The sequence below is a fragment of the Podarcis melisellensis genome, assembly GCF_964234715.1.
Source record: "Podarcis melisellensis genome assembly, chromosome: 2".
In the NCBI taxonomy this organism is placed as follows: domain Eukaryota; kingdom Metazoa; phylum Chordata; class Lepidosauria; order Squamata; family Lacertidae; genus Podarcis; species Podarcis melisellensis.
In genome coordinates this window covers 93,802,485-93,823,515 of record NC_138529.1, presented here as the reverse complement: position 1 = coordinate 93,823,515, position 21,031 = coordinate 93,802,485, and the positions used below count along the sequence as shown (strand labels likewise).

The window sequence follows — 21,031 nt, the reverse complement described above, 5'->3', positions numbered from 1 at the left end:
TCGCTTGCATTCCAAGTAAACTTTGATTGAATTTATGCAACGAGCTCTACATGAGGCTGCTACTGAAAATGGTCAAGGAGCTTGAGGTCCGAAGGAACCACCTCTGCTGGTATCTGCCCACCCGTGGTTATAGCCTATTTGAAAATATTGCAAGCTCCCGCAAGAAGCACCTTCACATTACTCCTAAACAAGTTTGAAAACAGGAGCCTGAGAACAAGTATTTACAGAACCCCACTGCTTCCATAATGAAGAAAGCTGAACAGTTCATTTAACACAATACTTTCATTTCCTGCATTGTATTCTTCACAGAACTGCGCTGTGTGGATTCTTCTCTTTGCTTATACAGAGAAAATCATGTATTTTTTCCAAAACCAAAAAACAAACAAACCACAAGCAAGCCTGCAGCACCTAGGAAGAGACAACACAATTCTAAGATTTATATTTAACTGTCAGTTTTCATCGTTACAGGCTGCTAAGCATCTTCCACAAATTTCAACTGAAGACACACTATCTCCGACCATGGAAATCCCCTGAACATTGGCATCCATCTGTCTAGAGAGACAATGGAGTGAGTATTTGTGGGTGAAGTCAAATCGCTGCATTAGCAGCACCAAAGCGACCTCCCCAAGGTGCAAGCCTGCTGACTGGCCAGAGCCTCCTTATGCTAGCGCCGCCACCACCAGGAGGCTACTTCAACCTTCCTTCCCCTCTGAAGCAGGATGTGAAGGAGCTGGACACTGGAGGAGTGCCACATTCAGCTCCATGCTTTCTGGACATTGGGGGTGGGGGTGGCCCCCACCCCAAAGGTATTGGGGGATGCAAAAGGGCTCGGCCCCCAAGAGCTGGACCCCCTGCCTATAAGGCAATGTAGATTTAGGATCAGAGTTTTCCTTCACCTAGATGGGCTACCTTCCCCTAAATGTGAAAATTTTGCATCAGGCCAATTACGCAATGCAAAATCATGCACAATTAAGCATAATAATAATAATAATAATTATTATTATTATTATTATATATTTATTGTCATTGCCCCCTCTCGGGGACCACGAAATTACTTGGCTGCTCCATCCACCCAGGTAGGGCACTCCACACAAAATCAAAACAACTATAGAAACACTAATTAAAACAATACAGTATCATCATGAACCCCAGGGGCACTCACGTGGGGCTTTATACAGAAATTCCATGGCGTCAGCAAAAAGGGCACTTACGATCAGAACGCACAACCTTTTGGAATGATTGCCACTTAATCATTGCAAGCGTTTGGATTCAAAGTTCTCGCAAACGGAACCCCAGCTCAGAGTCTTCCTGCTAGACAACTAGAGTGGGAAGGCATTTTCCACTACCTCCTGCGGTGTCTTGTTCTCTGAAAAGCTGCTCCACAGGGTTCTAGGCTATGGGAGAGAACGCAGCAGAAAACAATGGAAGCAGCCTCCCTTTGCCTTATTCGATGGGACCTACTGCCAAAGCTAAGGACAGAGGATTTCGCTTTATAGGTTAAGGCTCACATTGTATGGGTTGTTTCAAATGGGCCACTGCCCAACCTCAAGGTGGTTCCGAACATATTGTTTGCTTATAAGAATGGATGGGATTCAACTAAGTTTCAACCCATTGATTTTAATGAGCGTGACTAAGCTGGCCCCAACTTCAACCGGTCTCCTATGAGTAAAACTTCATTGAATGCTGCCCAATGAATGTGAACAGCTATGTTGCCTTGACATCGCACATTTATTTGTGGAAGCCACCCAGATATCAATGTTTGTATGTTGGGTTTATTCCATTTCAATAGCAACGCTATGAGGATTTCCTTCACGCTGATATGTAATACATTTAGTTCTGGATTGGAGACTGAGGGAAGAAGCTGTGCCTATTAGAAGAGTTGATGGGTTTGTTGTTTGTTTTTAAATACCTGAAGACGTTTGAAAACTCCCGATTTCAGATTTCCAAATCCATAGGTGCAAGGCGAACATAAGGGGCTGTCTTTGCTTTCGACATAAGGAGTCTGTTCAATTTCCCAGTCAAATTCTTCCTCTTCTTCCTCCTCCTCCTCCTCTTCTTGATTTTCAGCACCTGAAGTTTTGAGGTCAGGTGGGGGGTGGGGGAACAAAAAGGTAACAAATCTTCCTATCAGAAAATTTCTTCTCCAACTCCACAAGGCACCACCAGAGCCCCCACTTTGGAAACTGGAATCGTGCTGCTTCACCCTGCCTCCCAGATCATCCACACAGTGGAAGCCACTTTGATTAAGAGGGACAAGATTCATGAGGCCTGTGGGGTGGAGGCCCTAACCATGTCATTTAATACTGCAGGAACGTGTGCACCTTCACTTGGGGTACATACGCTACATTTGTTTGTGTGAAAAGACAGAGATATAAACCTAAGAACCAGAAAAACTGATACTGAGCAAAAGATAGGATTAGTACTTGGCCAACATCACACATAAATCTGCCCAGTTCACTATAATGAATTCTACTTTTAGGTTTATGATGAAGTATGTGTATATACTCCCAACTCCCCACTGATGCATCTTCTATTTTCATGCAACTGCACACACACACCAGGGACCCAGAAGTGGTGCCCGGAAATGACAAGTGAGGTTAGTTCTCAATGGCAAGATCAAAGAGTGTGTTGGGCAATATATGGGGAAATTAATAGTGGAGTAGGGGGGCTGAAAATAATGCCAATATATTTCACATCCAGCAACCAATGTGCCCCTTTGGTTTCAGATGGAGTTTGGTCAAGTACAGTGGTACCTTGGTAGTAGAACGCCTTAGTTGTAGAACAAATCAGCTCCCGAACGTCGCAAGTGAGTGTTCAGGTTTGCAAACTTTTTTTGGAAGCCGAACATCCAACGCAGCTTACACAGCTTCCAATTGGCTGCAGGAAGCTCCTGCACCTTGGTTTTCAAACCATTTCGGGAGTTGAACGGAATCCCAGAATGGATTAAATTTGAGAACCAAGGTACGACTCCAGAGTTAACACGAAACACATTCCTTAGTGTGTTAGTGTTGATCTGGCTCCCTCGATCTCAATGATCTCCAGGCATGGTTGGACTACAACTCCCGGCAGCCCCCAGCCAGCATAGCCAATAGTCAGGCATAAAGGGAGCAGCCAAAACATCTGGGCAGCACTTGATTGGGGAAGGCAATACAGTGGTACCTCGGGTTACAGACGCTTCAGATTACAGACTCCGTATACCCAGAAATAGTACCTGGGGTTGAGAACTTTGCCTCAGGATGAGAACAGAAATCACGCGGCGGCAGCGGGAGGCCCCATTAGCTAAAGTGGTACCTCAGGTTAAGAATAGTTTCAGGTTAAGAACGGACCTCCGGAACGAATTAAGTTCTTAACCAGAGGTACCACTGTAATAATAATTTTATTATTTCTATGCTGCCCATCTGACTGGGCCTCCCCAGCCACTCTGGGCGGCTCCCAACAGATTAAAAACATGATAAAACATCAAACATTAAAAACTTCCCTAAACAGGGCTGCCTTCAGATGTCTTCTAAAAGTCTAAAAGTTGTTTATTTCCTTGACATCTGATGGCAGGGGCGGGTTCCCACAGGGCAGGTGCAATTACCAAGAAACCAAAAAGGCAGCTTCCTGTGTTTCTATGAACAACCAGAAACATTATCAGCCTATGTAAAGCATTAAATTCCTATTTGCAGGAAGCAGTGCAAGTAAAACATCTAGCACATAAATTCATCTTTCTCTGAACTTAGAGAGGGAGGGAGGGAGAATGAACCCGTGAGCCATTATTAAAATTAAAATTATACAAACCTATCTCTTCGACTAAAGGTTTTGCAGATCTGGATTTCTTTGGCGCTAACAGAGCTGTCAACATATCTAGCCCATCAAAATTCTCTCCGGGAACTTCCTTGGGAAGATGGATTGTAAAAACCCCTTGAAAGAAAAGGATTGTGTTAACAAAAGGCATTTCCCCATTTATCCGGATAAGCTACTACTAGGGTGTTTCGAAAAGCAATAGCAAAACTGCTGGCCAGACTATACTAAAAAACCAAAAACAAAATCCTGCCTGCTCTCATTTTTACTTGCATTACTCCAGAGACAGAGGCCTGCAAGTGCAGCGCCCCCATTCATTAATGATTTCACACATTCATAAAGCAGAAAAAGAGGAGCACAGGTGATTACAGCTCATTTTCAGCTTCGATCCTAACTTACAAAAGGAGGATCTGCACACCCTCCCAGTGGAAAGATTTGGAAGTCACACAAGATGCAGTTCCACATCTAGGCCTCATATATCTCAAAAAGGCCCCTCTTCAAACAGAACGAGGGCAAGTGGCTTTTGCTTTCTTCCACCACCTTCCATATTGCAAGTGAGAGGCACAAATTAAATACATCTACTACATGTCTTGCTCAATCAGTCCAAAAACCCAAGCTAAGAAGATGGGGAACAGACACAAAACATTCTTCCCAAATTCATAATTTGTCATGCAACACATTCCACTAGATAAGGCTGCGCTTGACGCTCTCTGCACAAAGAAAATTGTGACATGGGAAGCATCGTTGTCTTCCGTCTAGCAAACCTAAAGCATCCCACTTATCTCTACGAAGCAAAACATTCTGAAACAACCAGGACAGCTAGCTTCATTTTATACTACTGCTAGAAGTGGAAGCAAATGTAACAGCAGAGGAATCTTGCATATCACACTTTCTTCCAAATGAAGATATTTACTTAAAAAGAATTACAAACCTGTGTCGTCATACGATGCTTTCTCTCTCCCATCCTCGACAATTCTTCCTGGAAGAGCCAATCTGGGAGAGGTGGAATTAAAGGCGTTTAATTACATATCTGATGCAGGGGTAAGGATAATAGGAAATCAGGGACTGGTTCAAGGCTTTAGAAAACCTCCTTCCATGTACACTTCAATGCAAAAGAAAGCCTAATTGGAAGCTGTGCGATTTGAGTAAGGTAGCGAGAAGAGCAGAGAATGAAGGCAGAAAAGGACAGATTAGGTAAGAGGAGTTTGGATTTGATATCCCGCTTTATCACTACCTGAAGGAGTCTCAAAGCGGCTAACATTCTCCTTTCCCTTCCTCCCCCACAACAAACACTCTGTGAGGTGAGTGAGGCTGAGAGACTTCAGAGAAGTGTGACTAGCCCAAGGTCACCCAGCAGCTGCATGTGGAGGAGCGGAGACACGAACCCGGTTCCCCAGATTACAAGTCTACCGCTCTTAACCACTACACCACACTGGTAACTGCCGTGTGCCTTGCAGAATGGTGAATGCATGACCTTAAGGCCCTATCCCCTCTCAAGTTCTGCCTAGAATCTTTCCTGCTTTCTCAATATTTTAATAAATACTAATTGTCCACTGAGAAGACTTGCTCAACAAGCATGAGTGTTATTCCAGATGCCCATGCTGGTATCTAATATAGGAGAAAACCCAGGGGAGAAAAAATAAAATTCAGAAACAAGAGCTAGTTCACATCCCACCTCAGCCATGAAATCACAAAGTGATAAGTCTCACCCCACCCTCTATAATAGAAATAATACTGGTGCCTCTTAAGGAGCTATTGCAAGAATATACTGAGTATGTATGCCAGGTGTTTTTAACATTCAAAATAACACTATATAAATGCCAGAGGTGTCATTTACAATGTGTGTATAGAACACATTCACAGAAAGTCTTCAGGGTGAAGTGTAAGCACACGGCTGAAACAAAACAACGTACTACAGCAAGTCTTGGACTCATACATTCTATTTCTCCCTCTTCTGCACAAATAAGGAGGAAATCTGAAGTGTTCATTAATGGTTTGGAACAAACCAGTTTCTCATCTCATTTGAATACAGGCTATTGTAGTTTGCACAAAGCAGCTAGATTAATAAGCCAGGGTTGTACCACTGTGGATCCCAGGATAATTCTCAAAACAAACCACAGACTGAATTCAGCCAATATGTGATTCCAGAATGTATCCTATATTAAGGATTTTCTGTCTCACACACAAATGAGCAAACTTGCCCCCAGAAACACAGTGGGGAAGCGCTTATTAACACAATGTGACAAACAATACATAAGCAATTAAACGCAACCTAATGAAGTGATGTTACTTACCTGAGAAAGTACGGTTTTGCATAAAACTTGAACTCCTTCCCTTCAAAATAGACCTCAAACTCTGAAACTCGTGCATATGGTACTTTGATTGTTATTGTAAGAAAATCTGGATCCTGACTCAGTTCAAACGCTGGAGTTATCATGCTGAATACTGTTCACAAGCCAAAGATGCTGCCTGAAAAATTATGTCATGGAAATAAAAGAATCACCATCTGAGCAAACATAAGAGAATACCAGTGACATATGAACACCTGAGTATGATAAATGGATTTCTGTTAATTAATTTTTCTAATTGTCCATTTACTGGCAGTCTGAAATAGTTTTGTAAATTTTATGAGGGGGAGATCCTCCCCCCCCCCCCGCTTTGACTCCAAGGTGACTGCAGTGGGGCCCACCCCTCATCCTAAAATTGTAGGACCCTGAGGCATCATATCTGGCACCATGAAAAGGCCTGAGAAGTCTAAAGCACAGGGCAACCATCTCAGAGACATCAAGAACACCACTTGTAATAATGCTGGTGATGAAGCAGCATGGTACAGGCCCAGCCATCAGGGTCCAAATCTCATAAACACTACCCAATGTCTTTGGAGCACCCTCCCAGGCTGCTCTACCTTTTCAGGGGAAAATACACAAGGAAACAGTAACTTTGGGAAGATGTAAAGCTATTTGGCAATCCATTTTTGGGTTACATGAGTTGTGCAAGTGGCAGAAAGCAGAGGCATTAATGACTATCAGATCAAAAGGAGATGGTAGAATAGATCTTTCAATGGGCTGGGGTTAATGCTTGAAGTGTGTATCCTGTGTGAATTAAAGCAAAGGTTTTATTCAAGATTTTGGGACTTCACTGAAAGTTTGAGGGAATATGCTTTGAGGCTTAGGAGCGGTTAAATGACTGGAAGTAAGTAGGACTGAGGACAAAGAGCAGTTGCTCAAGAAAAGGTCTATGGAAAGAGTGTAGGATGCTGCTATTCATAGGGAATTAAAATTGCCTTTTTGGCAAAATGGGAAAACACTTTCCTAGGGGAAATCATAAACAAAATACAGCTTTTACACAGCAATGTTGTCAGGAGCATGACTGCATCAGAGCCTTCCGGATGGGAAGATTGGAAGCTAATACCTTGAAGAAAACACTAGATGGAAAATGCTGACATGACTGATATGAGTAATCAATGAAAGTATGTTGGAAAAAAAGATACAGAGGGAGATGCAAAAGTTCAAGCAGATATGAAACAAGAGTTTATGAGACCTAGGGAATGGAGTCACAGCACATGACAGAGTGGAAAGAGCCACTGGGCGCAGGATAGATTTTATGATGACAGGCCTATTTGCCAAAGATGAAGGAAAGTAGGGCACACTGCAGAAACAGATGATGTTATCAAGAGTGTTCATGAGTTGGAGATGTTCAATCAGGCTCTGCAGCAGCTGGTGAGACAGTGGAGCTAGAAGAAGAAAGGAAGCAGTACAATACACCCGTGTTCAAGCACATTTAGTAGAGCAGGTTCCATCTGCACTATACATTTAAAGCAATATCACGCCACTTCAAAGAGTCATGGCTTCTCCCAAAGAGTCCTGGGAGCTGTATTTGGTTAAAGGTGGTGAGAGAGAGTTGATAGGAGACCTCTGTTCACCTAACAGATCAACAATTCTACAGGAATTCCTGGGGGATGATCTGAGGCGGCCCAAAGCACATTTCAGTGTGGACACCTACAGTTACTTCCGCCCCACCAGCTTGTTTATTTTTGTTGTATACAGATACCCTCATCTGTGCCACGTATCCACAGGGAGCTCTGAGACACATATGATGCACTGGAATCTCAGATGACACTCTCCCATTTACCTGGGCATATGATTTGCCCTGGTTGAAAGCACATTTTAGTGTGCAGACCCCCAGTTACTTTTTTATGGTATTATGATGCCATCACACATTTATGAGCATTTCACAACCATGATTATTTTAATTGAATAACATTATTGTTGGGACAAAGGAAGGAGACCCCTGTTCATGTACATATATATAAGCCAAGGGATATCCTAATATTTATTGATAGGTAGCCGTGTTGGTCTGCCATAGTCAAAACAAAATAAAAAAATTCCTTCCAGTAGCACCTTAAAGACCAACTAAGTTAGTTCTTGGTATGAGCTTTCGTGTGCATGCACACTCCTTCAGATACCATGGAGGTATCTGAAGAAGTGTGCATGCACACGAAAGCTCATACCAAGAACTAACTTAGTTGGTCTTTAAGGTGCTACTGGAAGGATTTTTTTTATTTTTTTTTTACTAATATTTATTATTATTATTATTAAATGAATAAATTTGTACACCAGCCTTCATCCAAAGATCACACGGATGTTCACAACATAAAAATACAAATTGAGAGCATACAAACTTTAATTGGGAGTTCAGGGATACATGAGCTTTACTTTTTTAAAAAAGTGCTTCAGATCTTCTAGCAAATAAAAAACTTGGAACCACTAACTAACCTCAGCATCGCCAGCCACATTTTTATTATGTGAATTCCACAAATAGGATATGAACCCAAGATCACTTTCCCCATTGGCGACTCCCCTTCCCCACACCAGGAACTGATATATTCAGAGGCATTGCTGCCTCTGACACCCATCGTGAGTTGGGAGCCTCAATAAAGCCTGCTTCCATTTCACAGAGAACACAGCAAACATGTTTCTAAATGGTGAGTGACTCAAGAGTCCGCAGTAAGGTACAACCTGCTGCTTCTACACACTTACTCTCTGACACAGACATCAATGGGCATGCCTGTCGAAAAGCCAAGAGCTAAACACACATGGTGCCATCCCAACACAGGGTGGCATAAAAGACTGATGCTGCTGCTGCTGCTACAAATTCCCCTCCAGCTCCCTTTAGCCATGGATAAGTGTGTGTGTGTTTATAAGTGTGTGGATATGTGCGCGCATGTCTCTGTGTATGTTGGTGTGTGCATGCGTGTATATCTGTGCATGTGTGTCTGTACGCGTATTACTGTCGGCTACAGCCTCCATTTCCACACAGCTCCATCCCCGCTCTAAAAGACTACGAAAAACGCCAGGCTCGGCAACCAGCCCCGGCCAACACTCACCCACCGACCCGACCGAAGACCAGGCACTTCCACACACGCGCTGGCAGAACCCGTCTTCCCCTACCGCCCACCGGCCCGCCCATCCCGATGGCGCATAGGCTTCCAATTGGCTGGAGCCTGCAGTCAACAACCATTCTCTCCAATGGAGAACAAGGGTCTCTCGGAGACGGGCCGCTTGGGAGGCGGGCTACAAGCTCATTGGCAGGAGCTGTAGGCTCGCGCCCATTCACAAATCGCCGAGAATGTGAAAAAAGAGGGTGGCGCGGCGGAGTGAGCGTCACGTGACAGGAGCCCGGCGAGGGAAAGGAATGTCGCCATCCCGCGCCTGCGCCTTCCTTTCGGTTCCCTATAACGGGCGATGCGAGCGAAGCGGGCAGCTGCGCGTGACTTTTCCCTAGTTCTGTGTTTGCTGCTGGCCACGCTCCAAAGAGGCATTGCTTTTTTTTACTTTTTGCAATGCAAATGCTTGGGTTGGCTTTCCAGTAATCTTCCAACCAGCTTATAGTAATACTACTGAATGGCAGCGAAGCTGCATCCTCAGTTCCTAGTTCCTTACTTTGCTCAAAACTTCGAAGAACTAAGAAGCTCCTGTATCCCCACATTAAAGTCCATATGCCCCTGAGCCACCAAATAAATATCATTAATGTGCATGATTGGGTGGTGGGCACTTTTTTAAAAAAAAAATCCCAACAATCAAAATTATGCTTGGGAAACACTCTTAAATGCATGATGACAATGTAGCACCATTAAAAAACTTAAGTAACGGGGTGCCCATCCCAATCCCAAAACATGCTTTGGGCCAGCATAAATCATACACCCGAGCAAATGGGAGAGGGTCCTCTACAAAATGCCAACCCAAAGTGCCCTACTGGCGCATAGTCGGTTTGTGGAAATCTGATGGGGGGGGTGGAATAAGTATCTTGTGGCATCCAGCCCCAAACATGCTTTGTTGTTGTTGTTGTTGTTGTTGTTTAGTCGTGTCCGACTCTTCGTGACCCCATGGACCAGAGCACGCCAGGCACTCCTGTCTTCCACTGCCTCCCGCAGTTTGGTCAGACTCATGTTTGTAGCTTCGAGAACACTATCCAACCATCTCGTCCTCTGTCGTCCCCTTCTCCTTGTGCCCTCCATCTTTCCCAACACCAGGGTCTTTTCCAGGGAGTCTTCTCTTCTCATGAGGTGGCCAAAGTATTGGAGCCTCAGCTTCACAATCTGTCCTTCCAGTGAGCACTCAGGGCTGATTTCCTTCAGAATGGATACATGCTTTGGTTCAGCTCAAATCATGCAGCCAAACAAATGGCAGAGTGTCCTCTATACAGTCAAGGGCATCCATGCAGACAATTATAGCCAAAATATGAAGGAAAAAATAAGTAACTGGGTGTGTCTCCTGTGCAAAATATGCTTTGGGCCAGCACAAATCATGCACCCAAGCAAGCAGGAGAGTGTCCTCTACAAGGTACCAACAGAACAGGCATCAGGCTATGAGTATGATCTCTGGTGTCCTGGAGGAGTCTTGGGAAAGTAGCAAATGTATTTGATAAAAATAAATGTAACAGAAATATTTTCTATATTGGAAAAGACTACCATGAAATATAGGAATAAAAACTCATGACCAGTTAAGGATCTAAAATGGGGACAGATGGGGTCTGGAACAGAGCTCCCAGAATAAAGGTTTTATAAGAAGGCAAGAGAGAGGAATTCCCTACCCAGCTAGGTGACGTTAGCTCTTGGCCCAGTTCCCAAGAAGTTGGGTCACAATAAAGTCCACTCTCCAATTGAAATCAGTAGGCATACATTATTTGCAACTAACTTGGTGGCAACAGGGCGTAAGCACAACTATAACTGCAGTCCTATGCACACACATTTGAGAGTTAGACAAACATGGTTATTCTAGATACTCAGCCACAAGACTGAGCTGTATGGCTGAAGTTCTAACACAATGGAAGCAATTCCTGCTGAACTTGCTTGTTCTGAGAAAGAATGCAATAGGATTTAGGGTACACCTTTTTCTGAACTGGCCCATGTGTTTAAAACTGGGCATATTCCAAGTTGTTGTCGTTTAGTCGTGTCCAACTCTTCATGACTCCATGGACCAGAGCACACCAGGCACTCCTGTCTTCCACTACCTCCCACAGTTTGGTCAAACTCATGCTGGTAGCTTTGAGAACACTATCCAACCATCTCGTCCTCTGTCGTCCCCTTCTCCTTGTGCCCTCCATCTTTCCCAACACCAGGGTCTTTTCCAGGGAGTCTTCTCTTCTCATGAGGTGGCCAAAGTATTGGAGCCTCAGCTTCACAATCTGTCCTTCCAGTGAGCACTCAGGGCTGATTTCCTTCAGAATGGATACATGCTTTGGTTCAGCTCAAATCATGCAGCCAAACAAATGGCAGAGTGTCCTCTATACAGTCAAGGGCATCCATGCAGACAATTATAGCCAAAATATGAAGGAAAAAATAAGTAACTGGGTGTGTCTCCTGTGCAAAATATGCTTTGGGCCAGCACAAATCATGCACCCAAGCAAGCAGGAGAGTGTCCTCTACAAGGTACCAACAGAACAGGCATCAGGCTATGAGTATGATCTCTGGTGTCCTGGAGGAGTCTTGGGAAAGTAGCAAATGTATTTGATAAAAATAAATGTAACAGAAATATTTTCTATATTGGAAAAGACTACCATGAAATATAGGAATAAAAACTCATGACCAGTTAAGGATCTAAAATGGGGACAGATGGGGTCTGGAACAGAGCTCCCAGAATAAAGGTTTTATAAGAAGGCAAGAGAGAGGAATTCCCTACCCAGCTAGGTGACGTTAGCTCTTGGCCCAGTTCCCAAGAAGTTGGGTCACAATAAAGTCCACTCTCCAATTGAAATCAGTAGGCATACATTATTTGCAACTAACTTGGTGGCAACAGGGCGTAAGCACAACTATAACTGCAGTCCTATGCACACACATTTGAGAGTTAGACAAACATGGTTATTCTAGATACTCAGCCACAAGACTGAGCTGTATGGCTGAAGTTCTAACACAATGGAAGCAATTCCTGCTGAACTTGCTTGTTCTGAGAAAGAATGCAATAGGATTTAGGGTACACCTTTTTCTGAACTGGCCCATGTGTTTAAAACTGGGCATATTCCAAGTTGTTGTCGTTTAGTCGTGTCCAACTCTTCATGACTCCATGGACCAGAGCACACCAGGCACTCCTGTCTTCCACTACCTCCCACAGTTTGGTCAAACTCATGCTGGTAGCTTTGAGAACACTATCCAACCATCTTGTCCTCTGTCGTCCCCTTCTCCTTGTGCCCTCCATCTTTCCCAGCATCAGGGTCTTTTCCAGGGAGTCTTCTCTTCTCATGAGGTGGCCAAAGTATTGGAGCCTCAGCTTCACGATCTGTCCTTCCATTGAGCACTCAGGGCTGATTTCCTTCAGAATGGATAGGTTTTATCTTCTTGCAGTCCATGGGACTCTCAAGAGTCTCCTCCAGCACCATAATTCAAAAGCACCAATTCATCAGCAGTCAGCCTTCTTTATGGTCCAGCTCTCACTTCCATACATCACTACTGGGAAAACCATAGCTTTAAGCCTTTCTAATTCAGCTGATTGATAGATAGATATAGATCTCTAATGAGGGGCAGGATTTGGGGAGTGTCACCTGATTATATGCTTTTTTAATTTATTTTTTTACAATGCTACCCATTCTGTCTTTCGGGGGTATCTGTTGGGGAGGATGAAAAGCTTTCACATTTGAACAATGTGACAGGTACAAGTTGTTTTGAAGCACAGTGGGTATTTTGTTGAGCCTCTGGTACTTTTAAGTATCCAGGAAAGAAGGCTTTTAAGGAACTAAATAGACATACTTTTCAAGAATAGCTACACCAACAACAAGATTGAAAGGGTTGCGGGGGGTTAGACATACACACATAGTGGTCACTGTCAGGCTCCTGGCTTGTCAATTTGAAGATGCCTTGATACAGTTTGGTTTCATGTGCACTAAAACAGATGCAACTTACAGGATAACAGCTGAAGATACATTTTCACATGGTTTCCCAGCCACATGCTGGTAGACTACATGAAAGTACCCTCACCAGTCTCCAAATGTGATGGAAATGGTGTTTCTTCAGAGATTAGAATATAAAATATCTCTGAATACTGCTGGGTGCAAGGGAGCATAACTTTTCATCCTTGCATTTACTAGAAACCAGATTGTGTGAGTTTCTTTCTTTTCTTTTTTTTAAGCTTCTTCTCTTCTGTGCCCTGAGGGACACCCTGCTAATCTAATGTTCCTTAACGTGATCTTGTTTTCCAGGTCATTGATTTAATTTCTCAGGACTTTATAGGCTATAATAGTTTCACTCATAATAGTGTTATGACCATCCAATGATATCTTTTTTATTTCCAGAGTAGCTCAGTCTTTATCCAAATCCCTTGCTTAATCCCTACAGAGAGAATATGGGAAGCTGAATTGTTCGATTCCATGTTAAATTTTAGAAGGAAGTCTAGCTACTCTTAAGTTCAGTAAGTTCCTTGCATGAGGCATAATATATTCTTGAAACGTTGCCCTTTATTCACTTTCAGTATTTCCTTCTATCAAATGTCAGGGTTGTCTTACAATAAGTGGGGGGAGTAAGAGAAGAAAGAAGTTATTTTCATTCACTTGCCATAATATTTATAGCCTAATTCTATGCTTAACTTTTAACGAACAGAGCTATCCAATATTCACACTGTGTGGGTGGGGGGTACGCCACAGCTTCCCCAGCCAAAGGACCACCATATTCAATGTGTTCTGAAGTCAGGAAGGAGGAAGAAACACTCATTGCCAGGAATTACAAAAACAGCATATATGCACTCAATTTCCCTGGAAATTCTGCAGCCACCACATGCCACCCACATACAGAAGAAGCCAATGAGCCTGCAGCAACAGTGAAGTGACCACAAAACACCACACACCACACACACACAAGACTGTGCTCCTGTGCCCCCCACTCCAGCAGCGCCAGTGGGCCAGCCCAGTGGTGTAGTATGGGGGGTGCACGGTGTGTGTGTGTATGCTCCAGCCACAAAATTGTTAGTGGAAGCACCCAGTGGTGCCTAAATACAGCTGTGCGCTTCCCTTGGTGGGCTCAATTGGAAACAGCTTCTCCATGCGATCCAGGAAGTGGCCTCTCCAGACAACAGAGCAGCTCTTTTTTTCTTATCTCTGTGGCTGCAATTTGGGTGACACCGAGGGCGCCAGTAGGTGTTGAATCCATATGCAGATTCCATCCGTTTCCCTCCCTCGCCCCACCTCCCCTCTGCGCATGTGCTGGTCCGGGGGGGGGGGAGGTACCGTTACCGTAGTCCGAGTTCACAAGATGAGAGGCGAGGTCCGAAACAGGGAGCCGGGCGGGGAACAGGAACGCTGGAAGGTCAGAAGCAGGAGGCCGGGCAGGGAACAGGAACGCTGGAAGGTCAGAAGCAGGAGGCCGGGCAGGGAACAGGAACGCTGGAAGGTCAGAAGCAGGAGGCCGGGCAGGGAACAGGAACACTGGAAGGTCTGAAGCAGGAGGCCGGGCAGGGAACAGAAACGCTGGAAGGTCAGAAGCAGGAGGCCGGGCAGGGAACAGAAACGCTGGAAGCCAACAACGACGTTGCTCCCGCAACCTGGGACCGGGCTGACTGACCTTTATCTTCTTCTAAGGCCAGGGGCGGTCCCGGCCCCCAGGAGCCCCGCCTCCCCTGGCCTTAAGGCGAGCACTCCTCCTGGGAGAAACCAGTTCCCTTCGCCTCTCTGCCCTAAGCCTCTGCAGTTCAGGAGAGGCCGAAGGGTTACTGGGCCCCGGAGGAGGCTCACCTGTAGACACTGAGTCCTCAAGCACCTCTGGGGCCAGAATGGTTTCACCTGGTGCCTGCTCCTGAGGATCTGACACAGGTGCAGGCTCCTCAGAATCTAGGCCTTGCCCCAGTTCAGCCGGCCCTGGAGGCGGGGACTCCTGTGCAGGCTGGGATTCCTCTGGTTCAGCTTCTGAATCGGAATCCCAGGCCATCACAGCGCAGCCCCGGGTGCAGGCAACCCATGCTATGCCACTGGGCCAGCCAGCAGCAATCTCAGTACTGCCAGCCATCAGGCATCCCTACAGGCAGGGAATTGATAACTCAGGAACACCCTTTTGGAACATAAAACACAACAGAACATGTGCAATGATTACAGTGCTGGACTAGGGACCTTGGAGGCCATGGTTCAAAGTCCCACTCAGCCATGAAGCTCACTGGGTGACTTTGAGCCAGTCATCCACTCTACCGCACAGGGTTGTTGTGGGGAGCAGGAGAACAACTGTGGCCAAAGCCTTGAGCTCCTTGTTGGAAAGGTGGGGTATAATGCAATTAGATAATAAACACAGACATCAGGATGGCTGAAATGGAGCAGGATCATGGACTACATAGAGAAAGAATGTAACTCAACCCTGCATCCTGCACTCTTTAAGTTCATACTCCCATGAGGTCGTGTCTGAGGAAGAAAGATTCTCACTGGAACCAAAGTAGACATTACTCTATATTTGTGACTGCCACCAAATCCAACCATCACATAGCTTCCCGCTTCCATAGTCTCTGGTTAGTACCTCAGGTTAAGAGCTTAATTCATTCCGGAGGTCCGTTCTTAACCTGAAACTGTTCTTAACCTGAGGTACCACTTTAGCTAATGGGGCCTCCCACTGCCGCTGTGTTGCCACCACACGATTTCTGTTCTCATCCTGAAGCAAAGTTTTTAACCCGAGGTACTATTTCTGGTTTAGTGGAGTCTGTAACCTGAAGTGTCTGTAACCTGAGGTACCACTGTATTCATGTCCTGACATCATAACATGGAGCTGAGGAAAGGAAATAAACCATGTTGTGGTATCAGAAAATTGGCATTCTGTCCTAAGTCCTATCTACCACAGCCAGCATGACCAATGATCAGGGATGATGCAAGTTGCAGTCCGACCGCCTTTGAAGGCCCACAGATTCCCATCTCTGTTATGGAGGGGGAAGAGGGAGCTAAACACAGCCGCCATTTTCAGTGGGAGCTGCCAATTCAGTGTAATGTCCTATATTTTTGTGGTGACATGAAAAAGTCATATATTTCTCATCTTACGCCTCTGCAGTAATAGACTAACAACCTAATTATGGGATCAATCATCTTTATCAGGTGCTTTAAAAAATGATGTATCACTAATGCCTTTTACACTGGACTGATTCCCATGTTAAATACTTTTTTCCATCCTGTTTCTGACGATGATAAGATCATTACTGTCAATTTGTAACTAGGCTGATGTTACATCACTTCACCTGTTTTATGTTATTGGCTGTAATCCACAAACCAGAGAAGTTGGCGTACTTTGCTTTGAAACAATTAATGCATGTTTTATTTTATTTTTCAGGTACTGGAATTATTCCTGCAAACTCTTGTCTCTTGATAGCTTGATCTCATGATAGCTTGATCTGCAGGCATTAGCATCTGATGTTGCTTATTTCCATGTTATTAAAAGCTCCACTTACTAGTACAAGTAGCAGTTGAAGGCACAGGAGCAGGTCAAAGTACTTTTTCTGCTCAGCTGGCAGCTCTATGTCAAACATGTGAATTGTGAATCCCTTCAGATTTTTTTTAGGTGCGAATGAATCAAACCTGTGTACTAAGAAACAACATTTAACCACTGATATACATTGCAAATGGAGTTGCCCTTCTCTGTGTCCAGACTATGGTGGAAGAATGAGTAGCTGGGAGAAAACGACAAAGAACCTTTACAGTGGCTGCATCCATATTATGGAATAATTTTCCCATTCAGTTACCGTATTTTTCGCTCTATAAGACGCACCAGACCACAAGACGCACCTAGTTTTTGGAGGAGGAAAACAAGAAAAAAAATATTCTGAATCTCAGAAGCCAGAACAGCAAGAAAGATCGCTGCGCAGTGAAAGCAGCAATCCTTGCTGTTCTGGCTTCTGGGATAGCTGTGCAGCTTGCATTCGCTCCATAAGACGCACACACATTTCCCCTTACTTTTTAGGAGGGAAAAAGTGAGTCTTATAGAGCAAAAAATACAGTAATTTGAACGCACATACCCCTGCCATTTGGTAAATAATTTTCTGTTCTGGCAAATTTCTGCAGTGAACTTTATTTTCTTTTAATCTCCAGTATGTGTTTCTACTTGGTTATTATCCAATGTTAGCCATACTCAGAGCAGACCCCTTTAAATCACTGGACAAGAAATTTAAGTCCATTAATTTCCATGGGTCTATTCTGAATATGATTGATGTTGGATATCACCCATTGTGTCTTGTGCACTGGATGAAGTCGGTTTACCCACTAACCTGGGAGTAAGCTCCATTAACCTGTTCCAGCTGTGACAACAAGACACTGGATCCCAAACTTTTTAGAACTCACAGTGGTGGATTTATGGTCGCCTTACTTCGACAGCAAGGGTGGAGAACCCTTCAGTTGTTGCTGGACTCCAACTCACATTAGTCCCAGTCAGAACGGCCAATCGTCAGAGATGGTGGGATATATAGTCCAGCAATATTTGGAAAGTCACAGGTTTCCTACCTATGATCCACACAACAATCAATTAATGCCTGGATACAGGGGATTCATATGCTCTGCTGTCACATTAAAAGTATTTGCACAGTTTATTGAATGCATATGCAGTGTGTAAATGAAAATGCAAGTGACGTCATCGCTGGTTTTCTCAGAAACGGGAGATCACTAAATGAGGACTGTATGCAATGTACAGATGCAAAAAGAGATGAAAAGTATCCTATGCAATTCACCATACTACATGTGAAGATCCCACTTGAATCATGTTATGTTTATACTGGGTGTGAACTTGGTTTGCTTTGTTTACAGAGAGAAACATCTGGTTTTAGTTAGCTTTCCAGACAATGCTGGCCAAGCATTCTTCAAGCCACATAAAAACAAAAAGACGCAACAGTCAGCACCCCTCCCCCATAAATCAGTTGCCCCTTACAGAAAGAGGGAGACATTTCAGTGCTCTTTTTGGACAGGGCAGATTCATAACTATCAGGCCAAGCTCCTTCCTTTAAAAATGTCACCACTGAGACAAATGGAATCTAGTTCAGAGAGAGCGAGAAAATTTCTTTTGTCCTAAGGCAGGTCTGTGCAACATAATGGCTGTATTCAGATAAGTTCTACACAGAGCAGATCCGGTGAAATGAATGGATGTGAGTTAGTCATGTTAGTTTAATTTCAGCGGGTCTACTCTGAGTAGGACTTACATTGGGTACAACCTACACCCTTCAAATCATGCATGTGCCAGCCTAGGTTATTCATCGCAATCCGCTCGAGTGGGTGATATTTAAGCCCTCTGCTTTTACGCAGCACTCAGGCTTGCTGGCATCCCTTTCAGGAAGCAGTATGGAAAAACAGGGGAAAGTATGCCTGTGCATACTTTGCAGTGTGGTGTAGTGGTTAAGAGCGGTAGTCTCATAATCTGGGGGAACCGGGTTCGCGTCTCCGCTCCTCCACATGCAGCTGCTGGGTGACCTTGGGCCAGTCACACTTCTCTGAAGTCTCTCGGCCCCACTCACCTCACAGAGTGTTTGTTGTGGGGGAGGAAGGGAAAGGAGAATGTTAGCTGCTTTGAGACTCCTTAAAGGGAGTGAAAGGCGGGATATCAAATCCAAACTCTTCTTCTTCTTCTCTTCTTCTGTGCATGCGTGCAGAAAAAAAATGTCCAAATTATTACAAAGCATTTGTGGGGCAAAGACTTCATGCTTGCACTAGCCTACCAGTGCTTTCAAAGGAGACAGGAGTGGTCTCTGCATGAGCAGATTCAATTCCTGTGGTTTTTTACAGCACAATCCTGTGCACAATGACTCAGCAGCAATTGAAGCAAATAGTCACTTCATAGCAGGGGGTTTGTGAGGAGGGGAAAGAGAAGACAGAGTAGGGCCAAGTGTTGTGCTACTTACTGTTCATGCCTTTGTTCTTTGTGGGAAAGAATGGGAAACATCAGGTCTTGGCCCTCAGGTCCCTGGGATTCTCCACAGGCCACACCCCCTCACCAGCCTTGCTTGTATGTTTTTGCCTGACCAGATTGCATCCTGGAACTCTGATCCTGCCTCTTGTTTGCCTCAATGGAGGACAGTAAAGGGTATGTGGAAAGCAGCCTATTGCACAAAGGGAACATTTGCATGCATTGCTCTGCCCAACATTGCCATGTGGCCCCTGGAATTTTTTTCAGAGAGCAATGTGGCCCCCAGGTTGGGGGTGGGGAAATCCCCGCCTCTGAGTATGGGGAGCCTGCAGGGACTGTGAGTGTAGGTTATTCCCCACTCTTCTTTTTAGGATTGCTGTGGGCAGTAGCTGTTTGGCGTGCTCAGTATATATCCTGGAAGGCAAAAATGCACATGAACATTTGGCCAACTGTTGCAGTGGATGGAATTGAGGGCCTTTGCTTTTGTCAACAGAGAGCTTTCCTGCATGTGGGGATGACCTTTGTTCTCTCTCTTTGAGAAATATGAGGGGAAATACACCCAAACTGGAAAGGGTGGGTTTTTCCCTGGTTACTGGTAACTCTACTGACAACTCACTGTTGCATGTTCTCATCCTGTAGATCTTCCAAGGGGGATTAATTATCATAGTTCACTTGAGCAAATCATATGCTCAGCTTCTCTGAGTAATGCAGCAAGTTACTGGAAAGAGCCCAGATGTACTAAATTATCTGAACCAGATTTAACCACCAGACAGGACACTGGACTAGACTGGGCATAACCCTTTGAGCCAAAAAAATGCAGGGCCCTAAATTGTAATTTTAGGAAATGCTGAAGCAAGGCCTTCATCCTATATAGAGCCCAAATTTTCAAGATGCTTAAAGGAATAGATTATTTAATGAAAGAAACGAGAGTGAAAGTTTGCAACAAGTGTTATATTGCAATGTGTTGCCTCCTATTGAGCTGTAGAAATTACATGAATCATATAATGAATCATATTATATAGCTACAGAGACTATCACGCCCTGTTTCTGATGATCTGATCCAGCAAACCAGTTATTATGTTCTTGTCAGTGTGCAAATCCTGCTTTTGTTAGGTGTTGCTATGAGGTAAATTAGTATCGCTCAGCTTCGGCCTTTTATTTGTAAAATGGGAATACAGTAGTCACACAAACTGTGAATAGAGAGATTTGCTCTCCATTTAATAATACAGTCATATCTTGGTTTTCGAATGCCTTGTGACTCGAATGTTTTGGCTCCCGAATGAGTGTTCCAGTTTGCAAACTTTTTTTGGAAGCCGAACGTCCGATGCGGCTTCTGCAGCTTCCGGTTGAGTGCAGGAAGCTCCTGCAGCCAATCGGAAGCCATTTCTTGGTTTTTGAACGTTTTCAGAAGTTGTATGGACTTCCGGAATAGATTCCGTTCAAGAACCAAGGTATGACTGTATTAGAAGTTGGAGACATCCAGGGAAGCCAAATGTTGGAAGATTCAGGACAGACAAAATAACTTCTTAACACAGTGCATAATTAAACTATGGAATTTGTTCCCACAGGAGGTAGTGATTGGATCACCACAGGCATGGTGTGCACTGATGATGATTGGACCACAAGATTAGCAGGCACTATGCTGAATAGCTTTAAAGGACAAATACTGTAGACATAAGGATAAGGGTATTATTAGTGGCTACTAGCCAGGTCCAGCCTGCCCATGAGGCAGACTGAGGCAGCCGCCTTGGGCGGCAGAATGCCAAGGGGTGGCCTCCTGCTGCTGGTGCCACCATCAAAGAAGCAAAGAGATCTAGTAGTGATGGCAGCTTCTGGTGAGATCTTGAGGAACTCTCACAAGATATTGCAGAAAGTTCTTCCTGATGTTTAGTTGGAGAGCCAGTGTGGTGTAGTGGT

The 21,031-nt window shown here is 44.5% G+C and overlaps 1 protein-coding gene across 2 annotated transcripts in view; it reads right to left on the bottom strand.

Annotated features, from left to right (window-relative positions):
* The window catches only part of SHQ1 (SHQ1, H/ACA ribonucleoprotein assembly factor), a 58,132-nt gene extending 48,825 nt beyond the window's left edge, over nt 1-9,307 (bottom strand). Inside the window, exons 1-5 of one of the 2 annotated variants that reach the window (XM_081902278.1) lie at nt 9,170-9,307; nt 6,078-6,252; nt 4,715-4,776; nt 3,781-3,903; nt 1,910-2,070 (exon numbers count right to left, since the gene is read on the bottom strand). In XM_081902278.1, coding sequence (XP_081758404.1) covers nt 1,910-2,070; nt 3,781-3,903; nt 4,715-4,776; nt 6,078-6,220 — 489 coding nt within the window. In that variant the 5' untranslated portion in view covers nt 6,221-6,252; nt 9,170-9,307. Of the gene's footprint in view, nt 1-1,909; nt 2,071-3,780; nt 3,904-4,714; nt 4,777-6,077; nt 6,253-9,165 lie in introns of both variants that reach the window. The other variant, XM_081902279.1, reaches the window with a different exon arrangement.
* Nucleotides 9,308-21,031: the final 11,724 nt, after the last annotated feature.